The sequence below is a fragment of the Ranitomeya imitator genome, chromosome 4 (assembly GCF_032444005.1).
Source record: "Ranitomeya imitator isolate aRanImi1 chromosome 4, aRanImi1.pri, whole genome shotgun sequence".
Taxonomy (NCBI): domain Eukaryota; kingdom Metazoa; phylum Chordata; class Amphibia; order Anura; family Dendrobatidae; genus Ranitomeya; species Ranitomeya imitator.
In genome coordinates, this window is record NC_091285.1 from 7,769,860 (window position 1) to 7,796,050 (window position 26,191).

The following is a 26,191-nucleotide window of genomic DNA, read 5'->3' on the forward strand; positions in this document are numbered from 1 at the left end:
TGTACCACACAGCAGGTGCAGTAATAGGGCGACATACGACAGGATGAGGAGTTTATGCAGGTTGGGGATAGATGGGGACGGGAATAGAAATGTGAGAAGTCAGATGTGTCTTTCTTCTAATCTAAACAGACAAGTTGTGGCTGGAAATGTCATCATCTCGGTCTGGGCCAGATGGAAAAAGTGACGAGTCCATCATAAAGAACGCCAGCTGTAATTCATCTGATCTATCCCTGTGCTGTAATCACTTTTATGGTATGCAGAATTGGTATCTACCACTATATGTCACTGTATGGCAGTAATATCTTTGTATAGAGATTTATTTCCACCCTGATCATTTGTTCAGGTCCCATATAACGACAATTAGGGCCTGCAACCAAAGTTGTACACAAAACCAACTCAGCCTTTCAGTATTAGTCATTATTACTGCTAATCTGTTCTGTTGTATCAGAGAAGTAACGTTAACTCATACCGTGCTGGTGTAGTGCTTCCAGCACAGTCCATTAATCCCCTGTCACCCACCACCTGTCCTGTACATTACTCCCCGGTCACCACCTCCTGCCCTGTACATTACTCCCCGGTCACCACCTCCTGCCCTGTACATTACTCCCCGGTCACCACCTCCTGTCCTGTACATTACTCCCCGGTCACCACCTCCTGCCCTGTACATTACTCCCCGGTCACCACCTCCTGCCCTGTACATTACTCCCCGGTCACCACCTCCTGCCCTGTACATTACTCCCCGGTCACCACCTCCTGCCCTGTACATTACTCCCCGGTCACCACCTCCTGTCCTGTACATTACTCCCCGGTCATCACCTCCCGTCCTGTACATTACTCTCCGGTCACCACCTCCTGTCCTGTACATTACTCCCCGATCACCACCTCCTGTCCTGTACATTACTCCCCGGTCACCATCTCCTGTCCTGTACATTACTCTCCGGTCACCACCTCCTGCCCTGTACATTACTCCCCGGTCACCACCTCCTGTCCTGTACATTACTCCCCGATCACCACCTCCTGCCCTGTACATTACTCTCCGGTCACCACCTCCCGTCCTGTACATTACTCCCCGGTCACCACCTCCCGTCCTGTACATTACTCCCCGGTCACCACCTCCCGTCCTGTACATTACTCCCCGGTCACCACCTCCTGTCCTGTACATTACTCCCCGGTCACCACCTCCTGTCCTGTACATTACTCCCCGGTCACCACCTCCTGTCCTGTACATTACTCCCCGGTCACCACCTCCTGTCCTGTACATTACTCCCCGGTCACCACCTCCCGTCCTGTACATTACTCCCCGGTCACCACCTCCCGTCCTGTACATTACTCCCCGGTCACCACCTCCTGTCCTGTACATTACTCCCCGGTCACCACCTCCTGTCCTGTACATTACTCCCCGGTCACCACCTCCTGTCCTGTACATTACTCCCCGGTCACCACCTCCTGTCCTGTACATTACTCCCCGGTCACCACCTCCCGTCCTGTACATTACTCCCCGGTCACCACCTCCCGTCCTGTACATTACTCCCCGGTCACCACCTCCCGTCCTGTACATTACTCCCCGGTCACCACCTCCTGTCCTGTACATTACTCCCCGGTCACCACCTCCTGTCCTGTACATTACTCCCCGGTCACCACCTCCTGTCCTGTACATTACTCCCCGGTCACCACCTCCCGTCCTGTACATTACTCCCCGGTCACCACCTCCTGTCCTGTACATTACTCCCCGGTCACCACCTCCTGTCCTGTACATTACTCCCCGGTCACCACCTCCTGTCCTGTACATTACTCCCCGGTCACCACCTCCCGTCCTGTACATTACTCCCCGGTCACCACCTCCTGTCCTGTACATTACTCCCCGGTCACCACCTCCTGTCCTGTACATTACTCCCCGGTCACCATCTCCTGTCCTGTACATTACTCCCCGGTCACCACCTCCCGTCCTGTACATTACTCCCCGGTCACCACCTCCCGTCCTGTACATTACTCTCCGGTCACCACCTCCTGTCCTGTACATTACTCCCCGGTCACCATCTCCTGTCCTGTACATTACTCCCCGGTCACCATCTCCTGTCCTGTACATTACTCCCGGTCACCACCTCCTGTCCTGTACATTACTCCCGGTCACCACCTCCTGTCCTGTACATTACTCCCCGGTCACCACCTCCTGTCCTGTACATTACTCTCCGGTCACCATCTCCCGTCCTGTACATTACTCCCCGGTCACCACCTCCCGTCCTGTACATTACTCCCCGGTCACCACCTCCCGTCCTGTACATTACTCTCCGGTCACCACCTCCCGTCCTGTACATTACTCTCCGGTCACCACCTCCTGTCCTGTACATTACTCCCCGGTCACCACCTCCCGTCCTGTACATTACTCTCCGGTCACCACCTCCCGTCCTGTACATTACTCCCCGGTCACCACCTCTCGTCCTGTACATTACTCCCCGGTCACCACCTCCCGTCCTGTACATTACTCCCCGGTCACCACCTCCTGTCCTGTACATTACTCCCCGGTCACCACCTCCTGTCCTGTACATTACCCCCCGGTCACCACCTCCTGTCCTGTACATTACTCCCCGGTCACCACCTCCTGTCCTGTACATTACTTCCCCGGTCACCACCTCCTGTCCTGTACATTGCTCCCCGGTCACCACCTCCTGTCCTGTACATTACTCCCCGGTCACCACCTCCCGTCCTGTACATTACTCCCCGGTCAAAACCTCCTGTCCTGTACATTACTCCCCGGTCACCACCTCCCGTCCTGTACATTACTCCCCGGTCACCACCTCCCGTCCTGTACATTACTCCCCGGTCACCACCTCCCGTCCTGTACATTACTCCCCGGTCACCATCTCCTGTCCTGTACATTACTCCCCGGTCACCACCTCCTGTCCTGTACATTACTCCCCGGTCACCACCTCCCGTCCTGTACATTACTCCCCGGTCACCACCTCCCGTCCTGTACATTACTCCCCGGTCACCACCTCCTGTCATGTACATTACTCCCCGGTCACCACCTCCTGTCCTGTACATTACTCCCCGGTCACCATCTCCTGTCCTGTACATTACTCCCCGGTCACCACCTCCTGTCCTGTACATTACTCCCTGGTCACCATCTCCTGTCCTGTACATTACTCCCCGGTCACCATCTCCTGTCCTGTACATTACTCCCCGGTCACCATCTCCTGTCCTGTACATTACTCCCCGGTCACCACCTCCCGTCCTGTACATTACTCCCTGGTCACCACCTCCCGTCCTGTACATTACTCCCCGGTCACCACCTCCCGTCCTGTACATTACTCCCCGGTCACCACCTCCTGTCCTGTACATTACTCCCCGGTCACCACCTCCTGTCCTGTACATTACTCCCCGGTCACCATCTCCTGTCCTGTACATTACTCCCCGGTCACCATCTCCTGTCCTGTACATTACTCCCCGGTCACCATCTCCTGTCCTGTACATTACTCCCCGGTCACCATCTCCTGTCCTGTACATTACTCCCCGGTCACCACCTCCCGTCCTGTACATTACTCCCTGGTCACCACCTCCCGTCCTGTACATTACTTCCCGGTCACCACCTCCCGTCCTGTACATTACTCCCCGGTCACCACCTCCTGTCCTGTACATTACTCCCCGGTCACCACCTCCTGTCCTGTACATTACTCCCCGGTCACCATCTCCTGTCCTGTACATTACTCCCCGGTCACCATCTCCTGTCCTGTACATTACTCCCCGGTCACCATCTCCTGTCCTGTACATTACTCCCCGGTCACCATCTCCTGTCCTGTACATTACTCCCCGGTCACCATCTCCTGTCCTGTACATTACTCCCCGGTCACCATCTCCTGTCTTTTATATTACTCCCCGGTCACCATCTCCTGTCCTGTACATTACTCCCCGGTCACCATCTCCTGTCCTGTACATTACTCCCCGGTCACCACCTCCTGTCCTGTACATTACTCCCCAGTCACCTCCTCCCGTCCTGTACATTACTCCCCGGTCACCACCTCCTGTCCTGTACATTACTCCCCGGTCACCACCTCCTGTCCTGTCATTACTCCCCGGTCACCACCTCCTGTCCTGTACATTACTCCCCGGTCACCACCTCCTGTCCTGTACATTACTCCCCGGTCACCACCTCCTGTCCTGTACATTACTCCCCGGTCACCACCTCCTGTCCTGTACATTACTCCCCGGTCACCACCTCCTGTCCTGTACATTACTCCCCGGTCACCACCTCCTGTCCTGTACATTACTCCCCGGTCACCACCACCTGCCCTGTACATTACTCCCCGGTCACCACCTCCTGTCCTGTACATTACTCCCCGGTCACCACCTCCTGTCCTGTACATTACTCCCCGGTCACCACCACCTGCCCTGTACATTACTCCCCGGTCACCACCTCCCGTCCTGTACATTACTCCCCGGTCACCACCTCCCGCCCTGTACATTATTCCCCGGTCACCACCTCCCGTCCTGTACATTACTCCCCGGTCACCACCTCTCATCCTGTACATTACTCCCCGGTCACCACCTCCCGTCCTGTACATTACTCCCCGGTCACCACCTCCTGTCCTGTACATTATTCCCCGGTCACCACCTCCTGTCCTGTACATTACTCCCCGGTCACCACCTCCTGTCCTGTACATTACTCCCCGGTCACCACCTCCCGCCCTGTACATTACTCCCCGGTCACCACCTCCCGTCCTGTACATTACTCCCCGGTCACCACCTCCCGTCCTGTACATTATTCCTCGGTCACCACCTCCTGTCCTGTACATTACTCCCCGGTCACCACCTCCTGTCCTGTACATTACTCTCCGGTCACCATCTCCTGTCCTGTACATTATTCCTCGGTCACCACCTCCTGTCCTGTACATTACTCCCCGGTCACCACCTCCTGTCCTGTACATTACTCTCCGGTCACCACCTCCTGTCCTGTACATTACTCCCCGGTCACCCACCACCTGCCCTGTACATTACTCCCCGGTCACCATCTCCTGTCCTGTACATTACTCTCCGGTCACCACCTCCTGTCCTGTACATTACTCTCCGGTCACCACCTCCTGTCCTGTACATTACTCCCCGGTCACCACCTCCTGTCCTGTACATTACTCCCCGGTCACCACCTCCTGTCCTGTACATTACCCCCCGGTCACCACCTCCTGTCCTGTACATTACCCTCCGGTCACCACCTCCTGTCCTGTACATTACTCCCCGGTCACCACCTCCTGTCCTGTACATTACTCCCCGGTCACCACCTCCTGTCCTGTACATTACTCCCTGGTCACCACCTCCTGCCCTGTACATTACTCCCCGGTCACCACCTCCCGCCCTGTACATTACTCCCCGGTCACCACCTCCCGTCCTGTACATTACTCCCCGGTCACCACCTCCCGTCCTGTACATTACTCCCCGGTCACCACCTCCTGTCCTGTACATTACTCCCCGGTCACCACCTCCTGTCCTGTACATTACTCCCCGGTCACCACCTCCCGTCCTGTACATTACTCCCCGGTCACCACCTCCCGTCCTGTACATTACTCCCCGGTCACCACCTCCCATCCTGTACATTACTCCCCGGTCACCACCTCCCGTCCTGTACATTACTCCCCGGTCACCACCTCCCGTCCTGTACATTACTCCCCGGTCACCACCTCTCGTCCTGTACATTACTCCCCGGTCACCATCTCCTGTCCTGTACATTACTCCCCGGTCACCACCTCCCGTCCTGTACATTACTCCCCGGTCACCACCTCCTGTCCTGTACATTACTCCCCGGTCACCATCTCCTGTCCTGTACATTACTCCCCGGTCACCACCTCCTGTCCTGTACATTACTCCCCGGTCACCACCTCCCGTCCTGTACATTACTCCCCGGTCACCACCTCCCGTCCTGTACATTACTCCCCGGTCACCACCTCCTGTCCTGTACATTACTCCCCGGTCACCACCTCCTGTCCTGTACATTACTCCCCGGTCACCACCTCCTGTCCTGTACATTACTCCCCGGTCACCACCTCCTGTCCTGTACATTACTCCCCGGTCACCACCTCCTGTCCTGTACATTACTCCCCGGTCACCACCTCCCGTCCTGTACATTACTCCCCGGTCACCACCTCCCGTCCTGTACATTACTCCCCGGTCACCACCTCCCGTCCTGTACATTACTCCCCGGTCACCACCTCCTGTCCTGTACATTACTCCCCGGTCACCACCTCCTGTCCTGTACATTACTCCCCGGTCACCACCTCCTGTCCTGTACATTACTCCCCGGTCACCACCTCCCGTCCTGTACATTACTCCCCGGTCACCACCTCCTGTCCTGTACATTACTCCCCGGTCACCACCTCCTGTCCTGTACATTACTCCCCGGTCACCACCTCCCGTCCTGTACATTACTCCCCGGTCACCACCTCCTGTCCTGTACATTACTCCCCGGTCACCACCTCCTGTCCTGTACATTACTCCCCGGTCACCACCTCCTGTCCTGTACATTACTCCCCGGTCACCACCTCCCGTCCTGTACATTACTCCCCGGTCACCACCTCCTGTCCTGTACATTACTCCCCGGTCACCACCTCCCGTCCTGTACATTACTCCCCGGTCACCACCTCCTGTCCTGTACATTACTCCCCGGTCACCACCTCCTGTCCTGTACATTACTCCCCGGTCACCACCTCCCGTCCTGTACATTACTCCCCGGTCACCACCTCCCGTCCTGTACATTACTCCCCGGTCATCACCTCCTGTCCTGTACATTACTCCCCGGTCACCACCTCCCGTCCTGTACATTACTCCCCGGTCACCACCTCCTGTCCTGTACATTACTCCCCGGTCACCACCTCCTGTCCTGTACATTACTCCCCGGTCACCACCTCCTGTCCTGTACATTACTCCCCGGTCACCACCTCTCGTCCTGTACATTACTCCCCGGTCACCACCTCCCGTCCTGTACATTACTCCCCGGTCATCACCTCCTGTCCTGTACATTATTCCCCGGTCACCACCTCCTGTCCTGTACATTACTCCCCGGTCACCACCTCCTGTCCTGTACATTACTCCCCGGTCACCACCTCCCGTCCTGTACATTACTCCCCAGTCACCACCTCTCGTCCTGTACATTACTCCCCGGTCACCACCTCCCGTCCTGTACATTACTCCCCGGTCACCACCTCCTGTCCTGTACATTATTCCCCGGTCACCACCTCCCGTCCTGTACATTACTCCCCGGTCACCACCTCCCGTCCTGTACATTACTCCCCGGTCACCACCTCCTGTCCTGTACATTACTCCCCGGTCACCACCTCCCGTCCTGTACATTACTCCCCGGTCACCACCTCCCGTCCTGTACATTACTCCCCGGTCACCACCTCCTGTCCTGTACATTATTCCCCGGTCACCACCTCCCGTCCTGTACATTACTCCCCGGTCACCACCTCCTGTCCTGTACATTACTCCCCGGTCACCACCTCTCGTCCTGTACATTACTCCCCGGTCACCACCTCTCGTCCTGTACATTACTCCCCGGTCACCACCTCCTGTCCTGTACATTACTCCCCGGTCACCACCTCCTGTCCTGTACATTACTCCCCGGTCACCACCTCCTGTCCTGTACATTACTCCCCGGTCACCACCTCCTGTCCTGTACATTACTCCCCGGTCACCACCTCCTGTCCTGTACATTACTCCCCGGTCACCACCTCCCGTCCTGTACATTACTCCCCAGTCACCACCTCTCGTCCTGTACATTATTCCCCGGTCACCACCTCCAGTCCTGTACATTACTCCCCGGTCACCACCTCCTGTTCTGTACATTACTCCCCGGTCACCACCTCCCGTCCTGTACATTATTCCCCGGTCACCACCTCCTGTCCTGTACATTATTCCGCGGTCACCACCTCTCGTCCTGTACATTACTCCCCGGTCACCACCTCCTGTCCTGTACATTACTCCCCGGTCACCACCTCCTGTCCTGTACATTATTCCCCGGTCACCACCTCCTGTCCTGTACATTACTCCCCGGTCACCACCTCCCGTCCTGTACATTATTCCCCGGTCACCACCTCCTGTCCTGTACATTATTCCCCGGTCACCACCTCCTGTCCTGTACATTATTCCCCGGTCACCACCTCCCGTCCTGTACATTATTCCCCGGTCACCACCTCCCGTCCTGTACATTATTCCCCGGTCACCACCTCCTGTCCTGTACATTATTCCCCGGTCACCACCTCCTGTCCTGTACATTATTCCCCGGTCACCACCTCCTGTCCTGTACATTACTCCCCGGTCACCACCTCTCGTCCTGTACATTATTCCCCGGTCACCACCTCCTGTCCTGTACATTACTCCCCGGTCACCATCTCCTGTCCTGTACATTACTCCCCGGTCACCACCTCCCGTCCTGTACATTACTCCCCGGTCACCACCTCTCGTCCTGTACATTACTCCCCGGTCACCACCTCCCGTCCTGTACATTACTCCCCGGTCACCACCTCTCGTCCTGTACATTACTCCCCGGTCACCACCTCCTGTCCTGTACATTATTCCCCGGTCACCATCTCCTGTCCTGTACATTACTCCCCGGTCACCACCTCCTGTCCTGTACATTACTCCCCGGTCACCACCTCCTGTCCTGTACATTACTCCCCGGTCACCACCTCCTGTCCTGTACATTACTCCCCGGTCACCCACCTCCTGTCCTGTACATTACTCCCCGGTCACCACCTCCTGTCCTGTACATTACTCCCCGGTCACCACCTCCTGTCCTGTACATTACTCCCCGGTCACCACCTCCTGTCCTGTACATTACTCCCCGGTCACCCACCTCCCGTCCTGTACATTACTCCCCGGTCACCACCTCTCGTCCTGTACATTATTCCCCGGTCACCACCTCCTGTCCTGTACATTACTCCCCGGTCACCCACCTCCTGTCCTGTACATTATTCCCCGGTCACCACCTCCTGTCCTGTACATTATTCCCCGGTCACCACCTCCTGTCCTGTACATTACTCCCCGGTCACCCACCTCCTGCCCTGTACATTACTCCCCGGTCACCACCTCCTGTCCTGTACATTACTCCCCGGTCATCACCTCCCGTCCTGTACATTACTCCCCGGTCACCACCTCCTGTCCTGTACATTACTCCCCGGTCACCACCTCCTGTCCTGTACATTACTCCCCGGTCACCACCACCTGTCCTGTACATTACTCCCCGGTCACCACCTCCTGTCCTGTACATTACTCCCCGGTCACCACCTCCCGTCCTGTACATTACTCCCCGGTCACCACCTCCCGTCCTGTACATTACTCCCCGGTCACCACCTCCTGCCCTGTACATTACTCCCCGGTCACCACCTCCTGTCCTGTACATTACTCCCCGGTCACCACCTCCCGTCCTGTACATTACTCCCCGGTCACCACCTCCTGTCCTGTACATTACTCCCCGGTCACCACCTCCCGTCCTGTACATTACTCCCCAGTCACCACCTCTCGTCCTGTACATTATTTCCCGGTCACCACCTCCTGTCCTGTACATTACTCCCCGGTCACCACCTCCCGTCCTGTACATTACTCCCCGGTCACCACCTCCCGTCCTGTACATTACTCCCCGGTCACCACCTCCTGTCCTGTACATTACTCCCCGGTCACCACCTCCCGTCCTGTACATTACTCCCCGGTCACCACCTCCCGTCCTGTACATTACTCCCCGGTCACCACCTCCCGTCCTGTACATTACTCCCCGGTCACCACCTCCTGTCCTGTACATTACTCCCCGGTCACCATCTCCTGTCCTGTACATTACTCCCCGGTCACCACCTCCTGTCCTGTACATTACTCCCCGGTCACCACCTCCTGTCCTGTACATTACTCCCCGGTCACCACCTCCCGTCCTGTACATTACTCCCCGGTCACCACCTCCCGTCCTGTACATTACTCCCCGGTCACCACCTCCCGTCCTGTACATTACTCCCCGGTCACCACCTCCCGTCCTGTACATTACTCCCCGGTCACCATCTCCTGTCCTGTACATTACTCCCCGGTCACCACCTCCTGTCCTGTACATTACTCCCCGGTCACCACCTCCTGTCCTGTACATTACTCCACGGTCACCACCTCCCGTCCTGTACATTACTCCCCGGTCACCACCTCCCGTCCTGTACATTACTCCCCGGTCACCACCTCCCGTCCTGTACATTACTCCCCGGTCACCATCTCCTGTCCTGTACATTACTCCCCGGTCACCACCTCCTGTCCTGTACATTACTCCCCGGTCACCACCTCCCGTCCTGTACATTACTCCCCGGTCACCACCTCCCGTCCTGTACATTACTCCCCGGTCACCACCTCCCGTCCTGTACATTACTCCCCGGTCACCACCTCCCGTCCTGTACATTACTCCCCGGTCACCATCTCCTGTCCTGTACATTACTCCCCGGTCACCACCTCCCGTCCTGTACATTACTCCCCGGTCACCACCTCCTGTCCTGTACATTACTCCACGGTCACCACCTCCTGTCCTGTACATTATTCCCCGGTCACCACCTCCCGTCCTGTACATTACTCCCCGGTCACCATCTCCTGTCCTGTACATTACTCCCCGGTCACCACCTCCTGTCCTGTACATTACTCCCCGGTCACCACCTCCCGTCCTGTACATTACTCCCCGGTCACCACCTCCCGTCCTGTACATTACTCCCCGGTCACCACCTCCCGTCCTGTACATTACTCCCCGGTCACCACCTCCCGTCCTGTACATTACTCCCCGGTCACCATCTCCTGTCCTGTACATTACTCCCCGGTCACCACCTCCCGTCCTGTACATTACTCCCCGGTCACCACCTCCTGTCCTGTACATTACTCCACGGTCACCACCTCCTGTCCTGTACATTATTCCCCGGTCACCACCTCTCGTCCTGTACATTACTCCCCAGTCACCACCTCTCGTCCTGTACATTATTCCCCGGTCACCACCTCTCGTCCTGTACATTACTCCCCGGTCACCACCTCTCGTCCTGTACATTATTCCCCGGTCACCACCTCTCGTCCTGTACATTATTCCCCGGTCACCCACCTCTTACACTTTCCTTGCAGATATTCTTTACAAAGATGCAGCTTGTTGCAGTTCTTCTCCTGTTCTTTCTTCAGATATTTTGGGCAGATTCTCACTGGGCTCTGGGCAAGGACAAGATCTCCGACCACCGGGAATTTCTGGGACTTATCCTTCAGAATTTGCTCAATCTGCTCAGGGGAAAGTTTCAAAAATCCAGATAACTGATCCTTGGGCAGACGACCCCCATGTGAGCAAAGTAGCTTGGTCAGAAAGGCGGTGACTGTGGGGTCCGACATGGCACCATGGGGGCCGGTGACGCCTGGGTGGGTGAATGTTGAGGCCTTACTGCCTGTGCTGGCAGTGAATTATATTATTCCCGATAGAGGTGGATCCTTCACAGGCCGGATGACAAAATGAAACAGAAACAAAATCTGTAAGATCTCAGCTTCTGGCAGGAAGTTCTCTCGGTGCCAAAAACATTCAATTCAAGTGTATGAAGTTATTGGTGGAACGTGATTCATCTGCTTGGATTGCATCTATTCTGACCAGTCCCCAGTGTTTGCATCTGATCCGAGAAACGCAGATTGGAAAAATGTTAGAGCTTTGTTTAATAAAGGTTATATAAATTTCCACATAAACACTGCATCATTCTCCTGCACATAAACCCATTCTCCACATGGCCTGTACAGTAAGAGACTAAGATAAGTGGTGCTGTGCAATGTACGGTTTATATACAGGAGAAATGGTGCTGTGCAATGTATATATACAGGAGAAATGGTGCTGTGCAATGTATATGTGACACCCCAGGAGTCCGGCTGCCACGGTTGCATCGCCTCCCTCTCAGGGGGTAATGTCATGCCTGGAAGCAAGGAGGGATCCCCTTAGCAAGTACACTGGCAGGCAACACTTTCCTGACTCCAGGCCAAAAGGAGGAGCTCTAAACCCGATTTCAGGGTAGCTTCCCTATAAGTTCTGGCCTGAAGGCGGGGTTAGTCAGTCAGTTAGAGACAGTGAAGGAGGAGGAAGCAGGTGAGGAGAATAGCTCACCCCAGGACTGAGCGCCAAAGACCGGACACCGGAGTCCGTGGTTGTATGGGATCTGCATGCCCAGCAACTGAATCTGGAGAACAAGAGATTGCAGGTCTCCTGGCCACAACTGACACCCAAAGGCACAGCAGCAAACTAGAGCCCGGAGTCACCACGAGGAAGTGACACCTCAAAGAGGCGCGAGCTGCCTGCCATGCGGGGAGTGATCCACTTAAGGGACAGACTTAGGGAGGGACTAGAAAAGAGCATAAAGCATCAAGAACCTTGTGAACAGCGCAGTAGGAAGGCCGCCAAATCGTCCTGGCTAGGTGGATCCTGAAATGCTTCCAGGCTACCCGGACCTCGAAGATCACCTGTCAACAGTGCCTCAGACTGAATCTGCAAATAAAGGTAAAGAGACTACAGTCCCTGTGTCCTCCAATCATTCCTGCACCCCAACATCCACAACCCCTCATAGACTGTTCCGGTAGCCCTGGGGCCCCGCTCCGCCTGTTTGGAGCAGAACCATCCCAGCTGCATCACCATCGGCCCCAGCGGTCTCTTTAAGCAGCGTCGGCCATTAACAGTCGAACACCACAGGTGATGTCACGAGCAATCCCCTACAAACATTCCCTCATCCCTTTTAATTGTGCGCCCACGGACCGGGTCACTGCTGCCGCGACCATCCCTTTAAGAACCATCCGAACCGGTTCCGAGTACCCCACGGCCCTAGCGGGTGTTGCATATATATACAGGACAGGAGGAGTGGTACTGTGCAGTGTATATATACAGGAGGAGTGGTACTGTGCAGTGTATATATACAGGAGGAGCGGTACTGTGCAGTGTATATATACAGGAGGAGTGGTACTGTGCAGTGTATATATACAGGAGGAGTGGTACTGTGCAGTGTATATATACAGGAGGAGTGGTACTGTGCAGTGTATATATACAGGAGGAGTGGTACTGTGCAGTGTATATATACAGGAGGAGGGTACTGTGCAGTGTATATATACAGGAGGAGTGGTACTGTGCAGTGTATATATACAGGAGGAGGGTACTGTGCAGTGTATATATACAGGAGGAGAGGTACTGTGCAGTGTATATATACAGGACAGGAGGAGTAGTACTGTGCAGTGTATATATACAGGACAGGAGGAGTAGTACTGTGCAGTGTATATATACAGGACAGGAGGAGTGATACTGTGCAGTGTATACAGGACAGGAGGAGTAGTACTGTGCAGTGTATATATACAGGACAGGAGGAGTGGTGCTGTGCAGTGTATATATACAGGAGGAGTGGTACTGTGCAGTGTATATATACAGGAGGAGTGGTACTGTGCAGTGTATATATACAGGAGGAGTGGTACTGTGCAGTGTATATATACAGGAGGAGTGGTACTGTGCAGTGTATATATACAGGAGGAGGGTACTGTGCAGTGTATATATACAGGAGGAGTGGTACTGTGCAGTGTATATATACAGGAGGAGTGGTACTGTGCAGTGTATATATACAGGAGGAGTGGTACTGTGCAGTGTATATATACAGGAGGAGGGTACTGTGCAGTGTATATATACAGGAGGAGCGGTACTGTGCAGTGTATATATACAGGAGGAGTGGTACTGTGCAGTGTATATATACAGGAGGAGTGGTACTGTGCAGGGTATATATACAGGAGGAGTGGTACTCTGCAGTGTATATATACAGGAGGAGTGGTGCTGTGCAGTGTATATATACAGGAGGAGTGGTACTGTGCAGTGTATATATACAGGAGGAGTGGTACTGTGCAGGGTATATATACAGGAGGAGTGGTGCTGTGCAGTGTATATATACAGGAGGAGTGGTACTGTGCAGTGTATATATACAGGAGGAGTGGTACTGTGCAGTGTATATATACAGGAGGAGTGGTACTGTGCAGTGTATATATACAGGAGGAGGGTACTGTGCAGTGTATATATACAGGAGGAGTGGTACTGTGCAGTGTATATATACAGGAGGAGAGGTACTGTGCAGTGTATATATACAGGACAGGAGGAGTAGTACTGTGCAGTGTATATATACAGGACAGGAGGAGTAGTACTGTGCAGTGTATATATACAGGACAGGAGGAGTGGTACTGTGCAGTGTATACAGGACAGGAGGAGTAGTACTGTGCAGTGTATATATACAGGACAGGAGGAGTGGTGCTGTGCAGTGTATATATACAGGACAGGAGGAGTGGTACTGTGCAGTGTATATATACAGGAGGAGTGGTACTGTGCAGTGTATATATACAGGAGGAGTGGTACTGTGCAGTGTATATATACAGGAGGCGGGTACTGTGCAGTGTATATATACAGGAGGAGTGGTACTGTGCAGGGTATATATACAGGAGGAGTGGTACTGTGCAGTGTATATATACAGGAGGAGTGGTACTGTGCAGTGTATATATACAGGAGGAGTGGTACTGTGCAGTGTATATATACAGGAGGAGTGGTACTGTGCAGTGTATATATACAGGAGGAGTGGTACTGTGCAGTGTATATATACAGGATGAGTGGTACTGTGCAGTGTATGTATACAGGAGGAGTGGTACTGTGCAGTGTATATATACAGGAGGAGTGGTACTGTGCAGTGTATATATACAGGACAGGAGGAGTGGTACTGTGCAGTGTATATATACAGGAGGAGTGGTACTGTGCAGTGTATATATACAGGAGGAGTGGTACTGTGCAGTGTATATATATACAGGAGGAGTGGTACTGTGCAGTGTATATATACAGGAGGAGTGGTACTGTGCAGTGTATATATACAGGAGGAGTGGTACTGTGCAGTGTATATATACAGGATGAGTGGTACTGTGCAGTGTATGTATACAGGAGGAGTGGTACTGTGCAGTGTATATATACAGGAGGAGTGGTACTGTGCAGTGTATATATACAGGACAGGAGGAGTGGTACTGTGCAGTGTATATATACAGGAGGAGTGGTACTGTGCAGTGTATATATACAGGAGGAGGGTACTGTGCAGTGTATATATACAGGAGGAGTGGTACTGTGCAGTGTATATATACAGGAGGAGTGGTACTGTGCAGTGTATATATACAGGAGGAGTGGTACTGTGCAGTGTATATATACAGGACAGGAGGAGTAGTACTGTGCAGTGTATATATACAGGACAGGAGGAGTAGTACTGTGCAGTGTATATATACAGGACAGGAGGAGTGGTACTGTGCAGTGTATATATACAGGACAGGAGGAGTGGTACTGTGCAGTGTATATATACAGGACAGGAGGCGTGGTACTGTGCAGTGTATATATACAGGAGGAGTGGTACTGTGCAGTGTATATATACAGGAGGAGGGTACTGTGCAGTGTATATATACAGGAGGAGTGGTACTGTGCAGGGTATATATACAGGAGGAGTGGTACTGTGCAGTGTATATATACAGGAGGAGTGGTACTGTGCAGTGTATATATACAGGAGGAGTGGTACTGTGCAGTGTATATATACAGGAGGAGGGTACTGTGCAGTGTATATATACAGGAGGAGTGGTACTGTGCAGGGTATATATACAGGAGGAGTGGTACTGTGCAGTGTATATATACAGGAGGAGTGGTACTGTGCAGTGTATGTACAGGAGGAGTGGTACTGTGCAGTGTATATATACAGGAGGAGGGTACTGTGCAGTGTATATATACAGGACAGGAGGAGTGGTACTGTGCAGTGTATATATACAGGAGGAGTGGTACTGTGCAGTGTACATATACAGGAGGAGTGGTACTGTGCAGTGTATGTACAGGAGGAGTGGTACTGTGCAGTGTATATATACAGGAGGAGGGTACTGTGCAGTGTATATATACAGGACAGGAGGAGTGGTACTGTGCAGTGTATATATACAGGAGGAGTGGTACTGTGCAGTGTATATATACAGGAGGAGTGGTACTGTGCAGTGTATATATACAGGAGGAGTGGTACTGTGCAGTGTATATATACAGGATGAGTGGTACTGTGCAGTGTATGTATACAGGAGGAGTGGTACTGTGCAGTGTATATATACAGGAGGAGCGGTACTGTGCAGTGTATATATACAGGATGAGTGGTACTGTGCAGTGTATATATACAGGAGGAGTGGTACTGTGCAGTGTATGTATACAGGAGGAGTGGTACTGTGCAGTGTATATATACAGGAGGAGTGGTACTGTGCAGTGTATATATACAGGAGGAGTGGTACTGTGCAGTGTATATATACAGGATGAGTGGTACTGTGCAGTGTATGTATACAGGAGGAGTGGTACTGTGCAGTGTATATATACAGGAGGAGTGGTACTGTGCAGTGTATATATACAGGAGGAGTGGTACTGTGCAGTGTATATATACAGGAGGAGTGGTACTGTGCAGTGTATATATACAGGAGGAGTGGTACTGTGCAGTGTATATATACAGGAGGAGTGGTACTGTGCAGTGTATATATACAGGACAGGAGGAGTCGTACTGTGCAGTGTATATATACAGGAGGAGTGGTACTGTGCAGTGTATATATACAGGAGGAGTGGTACTGTGCAGTGTATATATACAGGAGGAGTGGTACTGTGCAGTGTATATATACAGGAGGAGCGGTACTGTGCAGTGTATATATACAGGAGGAGTGGTACTGTGCAGTGTATATATACAGGAGGAGCGGTACTGTGCAGTGTATATATACAGGAGGAGCGGTACTGTGCAGTGTATGTATACAGGAGGAGTGGTACTGTGCAGTGTATATATACAGGAGGAGTGGTACTGTGCAGTGTATATATACAGGAGAAGTGGTACTGTGCAGTGTATATATACAGGAGGAGTGGTTCTGTGCAGTGTATATACACAGGAGGAGTGGTTCTGTGCAGTGTATATACACAGGAGGAGTGGTACTGTGCAGTGTATGTATACAGGAGGAGTGGTACTGTGCAGTGTATATATACAGGAGGAGTGGTACTGTGCAGTGTATATATACAGGATGAGTGGTTCTGTGCAGTGTATATACACAGGAGGAGTGGTACTGTGCAGTGAATGTATACAGGAGGAGTGGTACTGTGCAGTGTATATACACAGGAGGAGTGGTACTGTGCAGTGTATATATACAGGAGGAGTGGTACTGTGCAGTGTATATATACAGGAGGAGTGGTACTGTGCAGTGTATATATACAGGAGGAGTGGTTCTGTGCAGTGTATATACACAGGAGGAGTGGTTCTGTGCAGTGTATATATACAGGAGGAGTGGTACTGTGCAGTGTATATACACAGGAGGAGTGGTACTGTGCAGTGTATATATACAGGAGGAGCGGTACTGTGCAGTGTATGTATACAGGAGGAGTGGTACTGTGCAGTGTATATATACAGGAGGAGTGGTACTGTGCAGTGTATATATACAGGAGGAGTGGTACTGTGCAGTGTATATATACAGGAGGAGCAGTACTGTGCAGTGTATGTATACAGGAGGAGTGGTACTGTGCAGTGTATATATACAGGAGGAGCGGTACTGTGCAGTGTATATATACAGGAGGAGCGGTACTGTGCAGTGTATATATACAGGACAGGAGGAGTAGTACTGTGCAGTGTATATATACAGGACAGGAGGAGTGGTACTGTGCAGTGTATATATACAGGAGGAGTGGTACTGTGCAGTGTATATATACAGGAGGAGTGGTACTGTGCAGTGTATATATACAGGAGGAGCGGTACTGTGCAGTGTATATATACAGGACAGGAGGAGTAGTACTGTGCAGTGTATATATACAGGACAGGAGGAGTGGTACTGTGCAGTGTATATATACAGGAGGAGTGGTACTGTGCAGTGTATATATACAGGAGGAGTGGTACTGTGCAGTGTATATATACAGGAGGAGTGGTACTGTGCAGTGTATATATACAGGAGGAGTGGTACTGTGCAGTGTATATATACAGGAGGAGTGGTACTGTGCAGTGTATATATACAGGAGGAGTGGTACTGTGCAGTGTATGTATACAGGAGGAGTGGTACTGTGCAGTGTATATATACAGGAGGGGTGGTACTGTGCAGTGTATGTATACAGGAGGAGTGGTACTGTGCAGTGTATATATACAGGAGGAGTGGTACTGTGCAGTGTATATATACAGGAGGAGCGGTACTGTGCAGTGAATGTATACAGGAGGAGTGGTACTGTGCAGTGTATATATACAGGAGGAGTGGTACTGTGCAGTGTATATATACAGGAGGAGCGGTACTGTGCAGTGTATATATACAGGAGGAGTGGTACTGTGCAGTGTATATATACAGGAGGAGTGGTACTGTGCAGTGTATATATACAGGAGGAGCAGTACTGTGCAGGGTATATATACAGGAGGAGTGGTACTGTGCAGGGTATATATACAGGAGGAGTGGTGCTGTGCAGTGTATATATACAGGAGGAGCAGTACTGTGCAGTGTATATATACAGGAGGAGCAGTACTGTGCAGTGTATATATACAGGAGGAGCAGTACTGTGCAGTGTATATATACAGGAGGAGCAGTACTGTGCAGGGTATATATACAGGAGGAGTGGTACTGTGCAGGGTATATATACAGGAGGAGCGGTACTGTGTAGTGTATATATACAGGAGGAGTGATACTGTGCAGTGTATATATACAGGAGGAGCAGTACTGTGCAGTGTATATATACAGGAGGAGTGGTACTGTGCAGTGTATATATACAGGAGGAGTGGTACTGTGCAGTGTATATATACAGGAGGAGTGGTGCTGTGCAGTGTATATATACAGGAGGAGCAGTACTGTGCAGTGTATATATACAGGAGGAGCAGTACTGTGCAGGGTATATATACAGGAGGAGTGGTACTGTGCAGTGTATATATACAGGAGGAGTGGTACTGTGCAGTGTATATATACAGGAGGAGTGGTACTGTGCAGTGTATATATACAGGACAGGAGGAGCGGTACTGTGCAGTGTATATATACAGGAGGAGTGGTACTGTGCAGTGTATATATACAGGAGGAGTGGTACTGTGCAGTGTATATATACAGGAGGAGTGGTACTGTGCAGTGTATATATACAGGAGGAGTGGTACTGTGCAGTGTATATATACAGGAGGAGTGGTACTGTGCAGTGTATATATACAGGAGGAGTGGTACTGTGCAATGTGTATATACAGGACAGGAGGTGTGGTACTGTGCAGTGTATATATACAGGAGGAGTGGTGCTGTGCAGTGTATATATACAGGAGGAGTGGTACTGTGCAGTGTGTATATACAGGAGGAGTGATACTGTGCAGTGTATATATACAGGTGGAGTGGTGCTGTGCAGTGTATATATACAGGAGGAGTGGTGCTGTGCAGTGTATATATACAGGAGGAGCAGTACTGTGCAGGGTATATATACAGGAGGAGCAGTACTGTGCAGGGTATATATACAGGAGGAGTGGTACTGTGCAGTGTATATATACAGGAGGAGTGGTGCTGTGCAGTGTATATATACAGGAGGAGCAGTACTGTGCAGGGTATATATACAGGAGGAGCAGTACTGTGCAGGGTATATATACAGGAGGAGTGGTACTGTGCAGTGTATATATACAGGAGGAGTGGTACTGTGCAGTGTATATATACAGGACAGGAGGAGCGGTACTGTGCAGTGTATATATACAGGAGGAGTGGTACTGTGCAGGGTATATATACAGGAGGAGTGGTGCTGTGCAGTGTATATATACAGGAGGAGCAGTACTGTGCAGGGTATATATACAGGAGGAGCAGTACTGTGCAGGGTATATATACAGGAGGAGTGGTACTGTGCAGTGTATATATACAGGAGGAGTGGTACTGTGCAGTGTATATATACAGGACAGGAGGAGCGGTACTGTGCAGTGTATATATACAGGAGGAGTGGTACTGTGCAGTGTATATATACAGGAGGAGTGGTACTGTGCAGTGTATATATACAGGAGGAGTGGTACTGTGCAGTGTGTATATACAGGAGGAGTGATACTGTGCAGTGTATATATACAGGTGGAGTGGTGCTGTGCAGTGTATATATACAGGAGGAGTGGTGCTGTGCAGTGTATATATACAGGAGGAGTGGTACTGTGCAGTGTATATATACAGAAGGAGTGGTACTGTGCAGTGTATATATACAGAAGGAGTGGTACTGTGCAGTGTATATATACAGGAGGAGTGGTACTGTGCAGTGTATATATACAGGAGGAGTGGTACTGTGCAGTGTGTATATACAGGACAGGAGGAGTGGTACTGTGCAGTGTATATATACAGGAGGAGTGGTACTGTGCAGTGTATATATACAGGAGGAGTGGTACTGTGCAGTGTATATATACAGGAGGAGTGGTACTGTGCAGGGTATATATACAGGAGGAGCGGTACTGTGCAGTATATATATACAGGAGGAGTGGTACTGTGCAGTGTATATATACAGGAGGAGTGGTACTGTGCAGTGTATATATACAGGAGGAGTGGTACTGTGCAGTGTATATATACAGGAGGAGTGGTACTGTGCAGTGTATATATACAGGAGGAGTGGTACTGTGCAGTGTATATATACAGGAGGAGTGGTACTGTGCAGTGTATATATACAGGAGGAGTGGTACTGTGCAGTGTATATATACAGGAGGAGTGGTACTGTGCAGTGTATATATACAGGAGGAGTGGTACTGTGCAGTGTATATATACAGGAGGAGTGGTACTGTGCAGTGTATATATACAGGAGGAGTGGTACTGTGCAGTGTATATATACAGGAGGAGTGGTACTGTGCAGTTTATATATACAGGAGGTGTGGTACTGTGCAGTGTATATATACAGGAGGAGTGGTACTGTGCAGTGTATATATACAGGAGGAGTGGTACTGTGCAGTGTATATATACAGGGGGAGTGGTACTGTGCAGTGTATGTATACAGGAGGAGTGGTACTGTGCAGTGTATGTATACAGGAGGAGTGGTACTGTGCAGTGTATATATACAGGAGGAGTGGTACTGTGCAGTGTATATATACAGGAGGAGTGGTGCTGTGCAGTGTATATATACAGGACAGGAGGAGTGGTACTGTGCAGTGTATATATACAGGACAGGAGGAGTGGTACTGTGCAGTGTATATATACAGGACAGGAGGAGTGGTACTGTGCAGTGTATGTATACAGGAGGAGTGGTACTGTGCAGTGTATATATACAGGAGGAGTGGTACTGTGCAGTGTATATATACAGGAGGAGTGGTACTGTGCAGTGTCTATATACAGGACAGGAGGAGTGGTACTGTGCAGTGTATATATACAGGACAGGAGGAGTGGTACTGTGCAGTGTATATATACAGGACAGGAGGAGTGGTACTGTGCAGTGTATATATACAGGACAGGAGGAGTGGTACTGTGCAGTGTATATATACAGGACAGGAGGAGTGGTACTGTGCAGTGTATATATACAGGAGGAGTGGTACTGTGCAGTGTATATATACAGGACAGGAGGAGTGGTACTGTGCAGTGCATATATACAGGAGGAGTGGTACTGTGCAGGGTATATATACAGGAGGAGTGGTACTGTGCAGTGTATATATACAGGAGGAGTGGTACTGTGCAGTGTATATATACAGGAGGAGTGGTACTGTGCAGTGTATATATACAGGAGGAGTGGTACTGTGCAGTGTCTATATACAGGAGGAGTGGTACTGTGCAGTGTCTATATACAGGAGGAGTGGTGCTGTGCAGTGTATATATACAGGACAGGAGGAGTGGTACTGTGCAGTGTATATATACAGGACAGGAGGAGTGGTACTGTGCAGTGTATATATACAGGAGGAGTGGTACTGTGCAGTGTATATATACAGGAGGAGTGGTACTGTGCAGTGTATATATACAGGACAGGAGGAGTGGTACTGTGCAGTGTATATATACAGGACAGGAGGAGTGGTACTGTGCAGTGTATATATACAGGAGGAGTGGTACTGTGCAGTGTATATATATACAGGAGGAGTGGTACTGTGCAGTGTATATATACAGGAGGAGTGGTACTGTGCAGTGTATATATACAGGAGGAGTGGTACTGTGCGGTGTATATATACAGGACAGGAGGAGTGGTACTGTGCAGTGTATATATACAGGAGGAGCGGTACTGTGCAGTGTATATATACAGGAGGAGTGGTGCTGTGCAGTGTATATATACAGGACAGGAGGAGTGGTACTGTGCAGTGTATATATACAGGACAGGAGGAGTGGTACTGTGCAGTGTATATATACAGGAGGAGTGGTACTGTGCAGTGTATATATATACAGGAGGAGTGGTACTGTGCAGTGTATATATACAGGAGGAGTGGTACTGTGCAGTGTATATATACAGGAGGAGTGGTACTGTGCAGTGTATATATACAGGAGGAGTGGTACTGTGCGGTGTATATATACAAGAGGAGTGGTACTGTGCGGTGTATATATACAGGACAGGAGGAGTGGTACTGTGCAGTGTATATATACAGGAGGAGCGGTACTGTGCAGTGTTTATATACAGGAGAAGTGGTACTGTGCAGTGTATATATACAGGAGGAGTGGTACTGTGCGGTGTATATATACAGGAGGAGTGGTACTGTGCGGTGTATATATACAGGAGGAGTGGTACTGTGCGGTGTATATATACAGGAGGAGTGGTACTGTGCAGTGTATATATACAGGAGGAGTGGTACTGTGCAGTGTATATATACAGGAGGAGTGGTACTGTGCAGTGTATATATATAGGAGGAGTGGTACTGTGCAGTGAATGTATACAGGCGGAGTGGTACTGTGCAGTGAATGTATACAGGAGGAGTGGTACTGTGCAGTGTATATATACAGGAGGAGTGGTACTGTGCAGTGTATATATACAGGAGGAGTGGTACTGTGCAGTGTATATATACAGGAGGAGCGGTACTGTGCAGTGTATATATACAGGAGGAGTGGTACTGTGCAGTGTATATATACAGGAGGAGTGGTACTGTGCAGTGTATATATACAGGAGGAGCGGTACTGTGCAGTGTATATATACAGGAGGAGTGGTACTGTGCAGTGAATGTATACAGGAGGAGTGGTACTGTGCAGTGTATATATACAGGAGGAGTGGTACTGTGCAGTGTATATATACAGGAGGAGTGGTACTGTGCAGTGTATATATACAGGAGCAGTGGTACTGTGCAGTGTATATATACAGGACAGGAGGAGTGGTACTGTGCAGTGTATATATACTCAATGACAGTCTTTTGTGGTAGTTGTGGATGAGGTTCTTTATTTTCTCAGATGGTAAAGCTGCCCACTCTTCTTGGCATAAAGCCTCCAGTTCCTGTAAATTCCTGGGCTGTTTAGCATGATCTGTGCGCTTGAGATCTCCCCAGAGAGGCTCAATGATACTGAGGTCAGGAGACTGAGATGGCCACTCCAGAACCTTCACTTTGTTCTGCTACTACTGTAAAGCATGGAGGTGGATCGCTGATGTTTTGGGTATGTGTGAGCTACAAAGGAACAGGAAACTTGGTCAAAGATGAAGGAAAGATGAATGCAGAATGTAATCAGCAAATACTGGAGGCAAATTTGCACTCATCAGCCAGGGAGCTGCGCATGGGACGTATTTGGATGTTCCAACACGACAACGATTCAAAACACAAGGCCAAGTCGACCTGTCATTGGCTACAGCAGAACATATATCCCCCCCATATATCCATCCTGACCCTCCAAATATACATCCTGGCTACCCATATATCCATCCTGGCCCCCATATATTCATCCAGACCCTTCATATATCCATCCTGACCCTCCATATATCCATCCTAGCCATCCATATATCCATCCTGACCCCCATATATCCATCCTGGCCCCCGATATATCCATCCTGGCGACCTATATATCCATCGTGACCCCCATATAGCCATCCTGGCCCTCCATATATCTGTCCTGGCCCTCCATATATCCATCCTTGCCTCCCGTATATCCATCCTGGCCCCCATATATCAATCCTGGTGACCCATATATCCATCGTGGCCCCCATATATCCATCCTGGTGACCCATATATCCATCCTGGCCCTCCATATATCTGTTCTGGCCCTCCATATATCCATCCTGGCCCCCATTTATCCATCCTGACCCTCAATATATCCATCCTGGCCCCCATATGTCCATCCTGGCCCTCCATATATCCATCCTTGCAACCATATATCCATCCTTGCCTCCTGTATATCCATCCCTGCCCCCATATATCCATTGTGGCCCCCCATATATCAATCCTGGTGACCCATATATCCATCATGGCCCCATATATCCATTGTGGCCCCCATATATCCATCCTGGCCCTCCATATATCCATCCTGGCCCTCCATATATCCATCCTGGCCCTCCATATATCTGTCCTGGCCCTCCATATATCTGTCCTGGCCCTCCATATATCCATCCTGGCCCTCCATATATCCATCCTGGCCCTCCATATATCCATCCTGGCCCTCAATATATCTGTCCTGGCCCTCAATATATCTGTCCTGGCCCTCCATATATCTGTCCTGGCCCCCCATATATCCATCCTGGCCCCCATATATCCGTCCTGGCCCTCCATATATCTGTCCTGGCCCTCCATATATCCATCCTTGCCTCCTATATATCCATCCTGGCCCCCATATATCTATCCTGGCCCTCATATATCCATCCTGACCCTCATATATCCATCCTGGCCCTCATATATCCATCCCCCCATATATCCATCCTGACCCCCATATATCCATCCCCTCATATATCCATCCTGGCCCTCATATATCCATCCTGGCCCTCATATATCCATCCTCCCATATATCCATCCTGACCCCCATATATCCATCCCCTCAAATATCCATCCTGGCCCTCATATATCCATCCTGGCCCTCATATATCCATCCTCCCATATATCCATCCTGACCCCCATATATCCATCCCCCCATATATATATCCTGACCCCCATATATCCATCCTGACCCCCATATATCCATCCCCCCATATATCCATCCTCCCATATATCCATCCTGGCCCTCATATATCCATTGTGACCCCCAAATATCCATCCTGGTCCCCCAAATATCCATCCTGGTCCCCCACATATCCATCCTGGCCCCCATATGTCCCTTGTCTTCATGGGTTCCAATTTAGCAATTCTGGGAGGAGATTTGACATGGGCATCAAGCATCTTTTCCTCAGACTGTTCTTTAAAACTCTACTCGGGTGGCAAAGGAAGTGAAGTTATCGAGAGAGGACGGCGAATCTCTACCAGTGAGTTCATCTTTGATCCAACTGGATAAGCCGGCAGAGAAGACAGCGAGGAGAGCATCGTTCTACCAGGTCGATTCAGCAAATAGGGTGCAGAACTGGAGGGCACAACGTCTCAGAGGGCGAGTGCCATGTCTGAGCAGTAGATGGAAGGGAATGTATCGTAAGGTGATCCTGCTCCCACAATGGTGCACCCCACGCCAAGGCGCTCCAAGGCTAAATGTGGCAGATGCATATTAGTCTGATGTAGGTGATGAAGTGGAGAAGGCGCAGGTGTCCAAGACACGGAGTCCACGCAGGCTGAGATCCTGGACAGTCTGGCCAGTGCCCATTGACTTGCAGCAAGTTGCAAAACCAATGATGAATATTCCTTTTTATCCATCGGCAGTGGTGTTGTACCCGCTGCACCTTTGGAATCCATGGTCTTGGTATGTTGTCAGGACTCACCTTGTGAGGTGGATCTTCTAATCCCAGGTCCGGGTGAACACACGAATCCCAAGAGGTTATGCAGCAGCAGGAAGTCACATGTGGAGCAAGGACTCGGAGTCCTGGGGGCCACAGGCAGATAGGACGCAGGAAAGTCCAAGACAATGCAGGAAGATACGGCCCAGGTGGATAGAGGTGCCAAGAGTCTTAATACCAAGACACAGGTGTGCTTCTTGGTGGCCTTCTATGACCTTCGATGGTCCAGGCTTCTATAGCGTTACCAAAGTCACGAATGTGGGTTACTAAATAACTGTAAACGTGACGTGCAGCGTGCCGAAACCCGCGTTGGGGATGACGCCATCCAGGAGACTAAGATCAGCATCACCATTGTAAGTCACACCTCCACTTTTGGACTGACTTCCTATACTTTTATATGGTCTCTCCTTCTCAGTA

General features: G+C 50.9%; 1 protein-coding gene across 1 annotated transcript in view; it reads right to left on the reverse strand.

The window, feature by feature from the left end:
• The window catches only part of LOC138674972 (zinc finger CCCH-type antiviral protein 1-like), an 81,878-nt gene extending 70,406 nt beyond the window's left edge, over window positions 1-11,472 (reverse strand). Inside the window, exon 1 of the mRNA XM_069762861.1 lies at window positions 11,084-11,472. Coding sequence (XP_069618962.1) covers window positions 11,084-11,358 — 275 coding nt within the window. The 5' untranslated portion in view covers window positions 11,359-11,472. The remainder of the gene's footprint in view (window positions 1-11,083) is intronic.
• Between the last annotated feature and the right edge of the window lie 14,719 nt (window positions 11,473-26,191).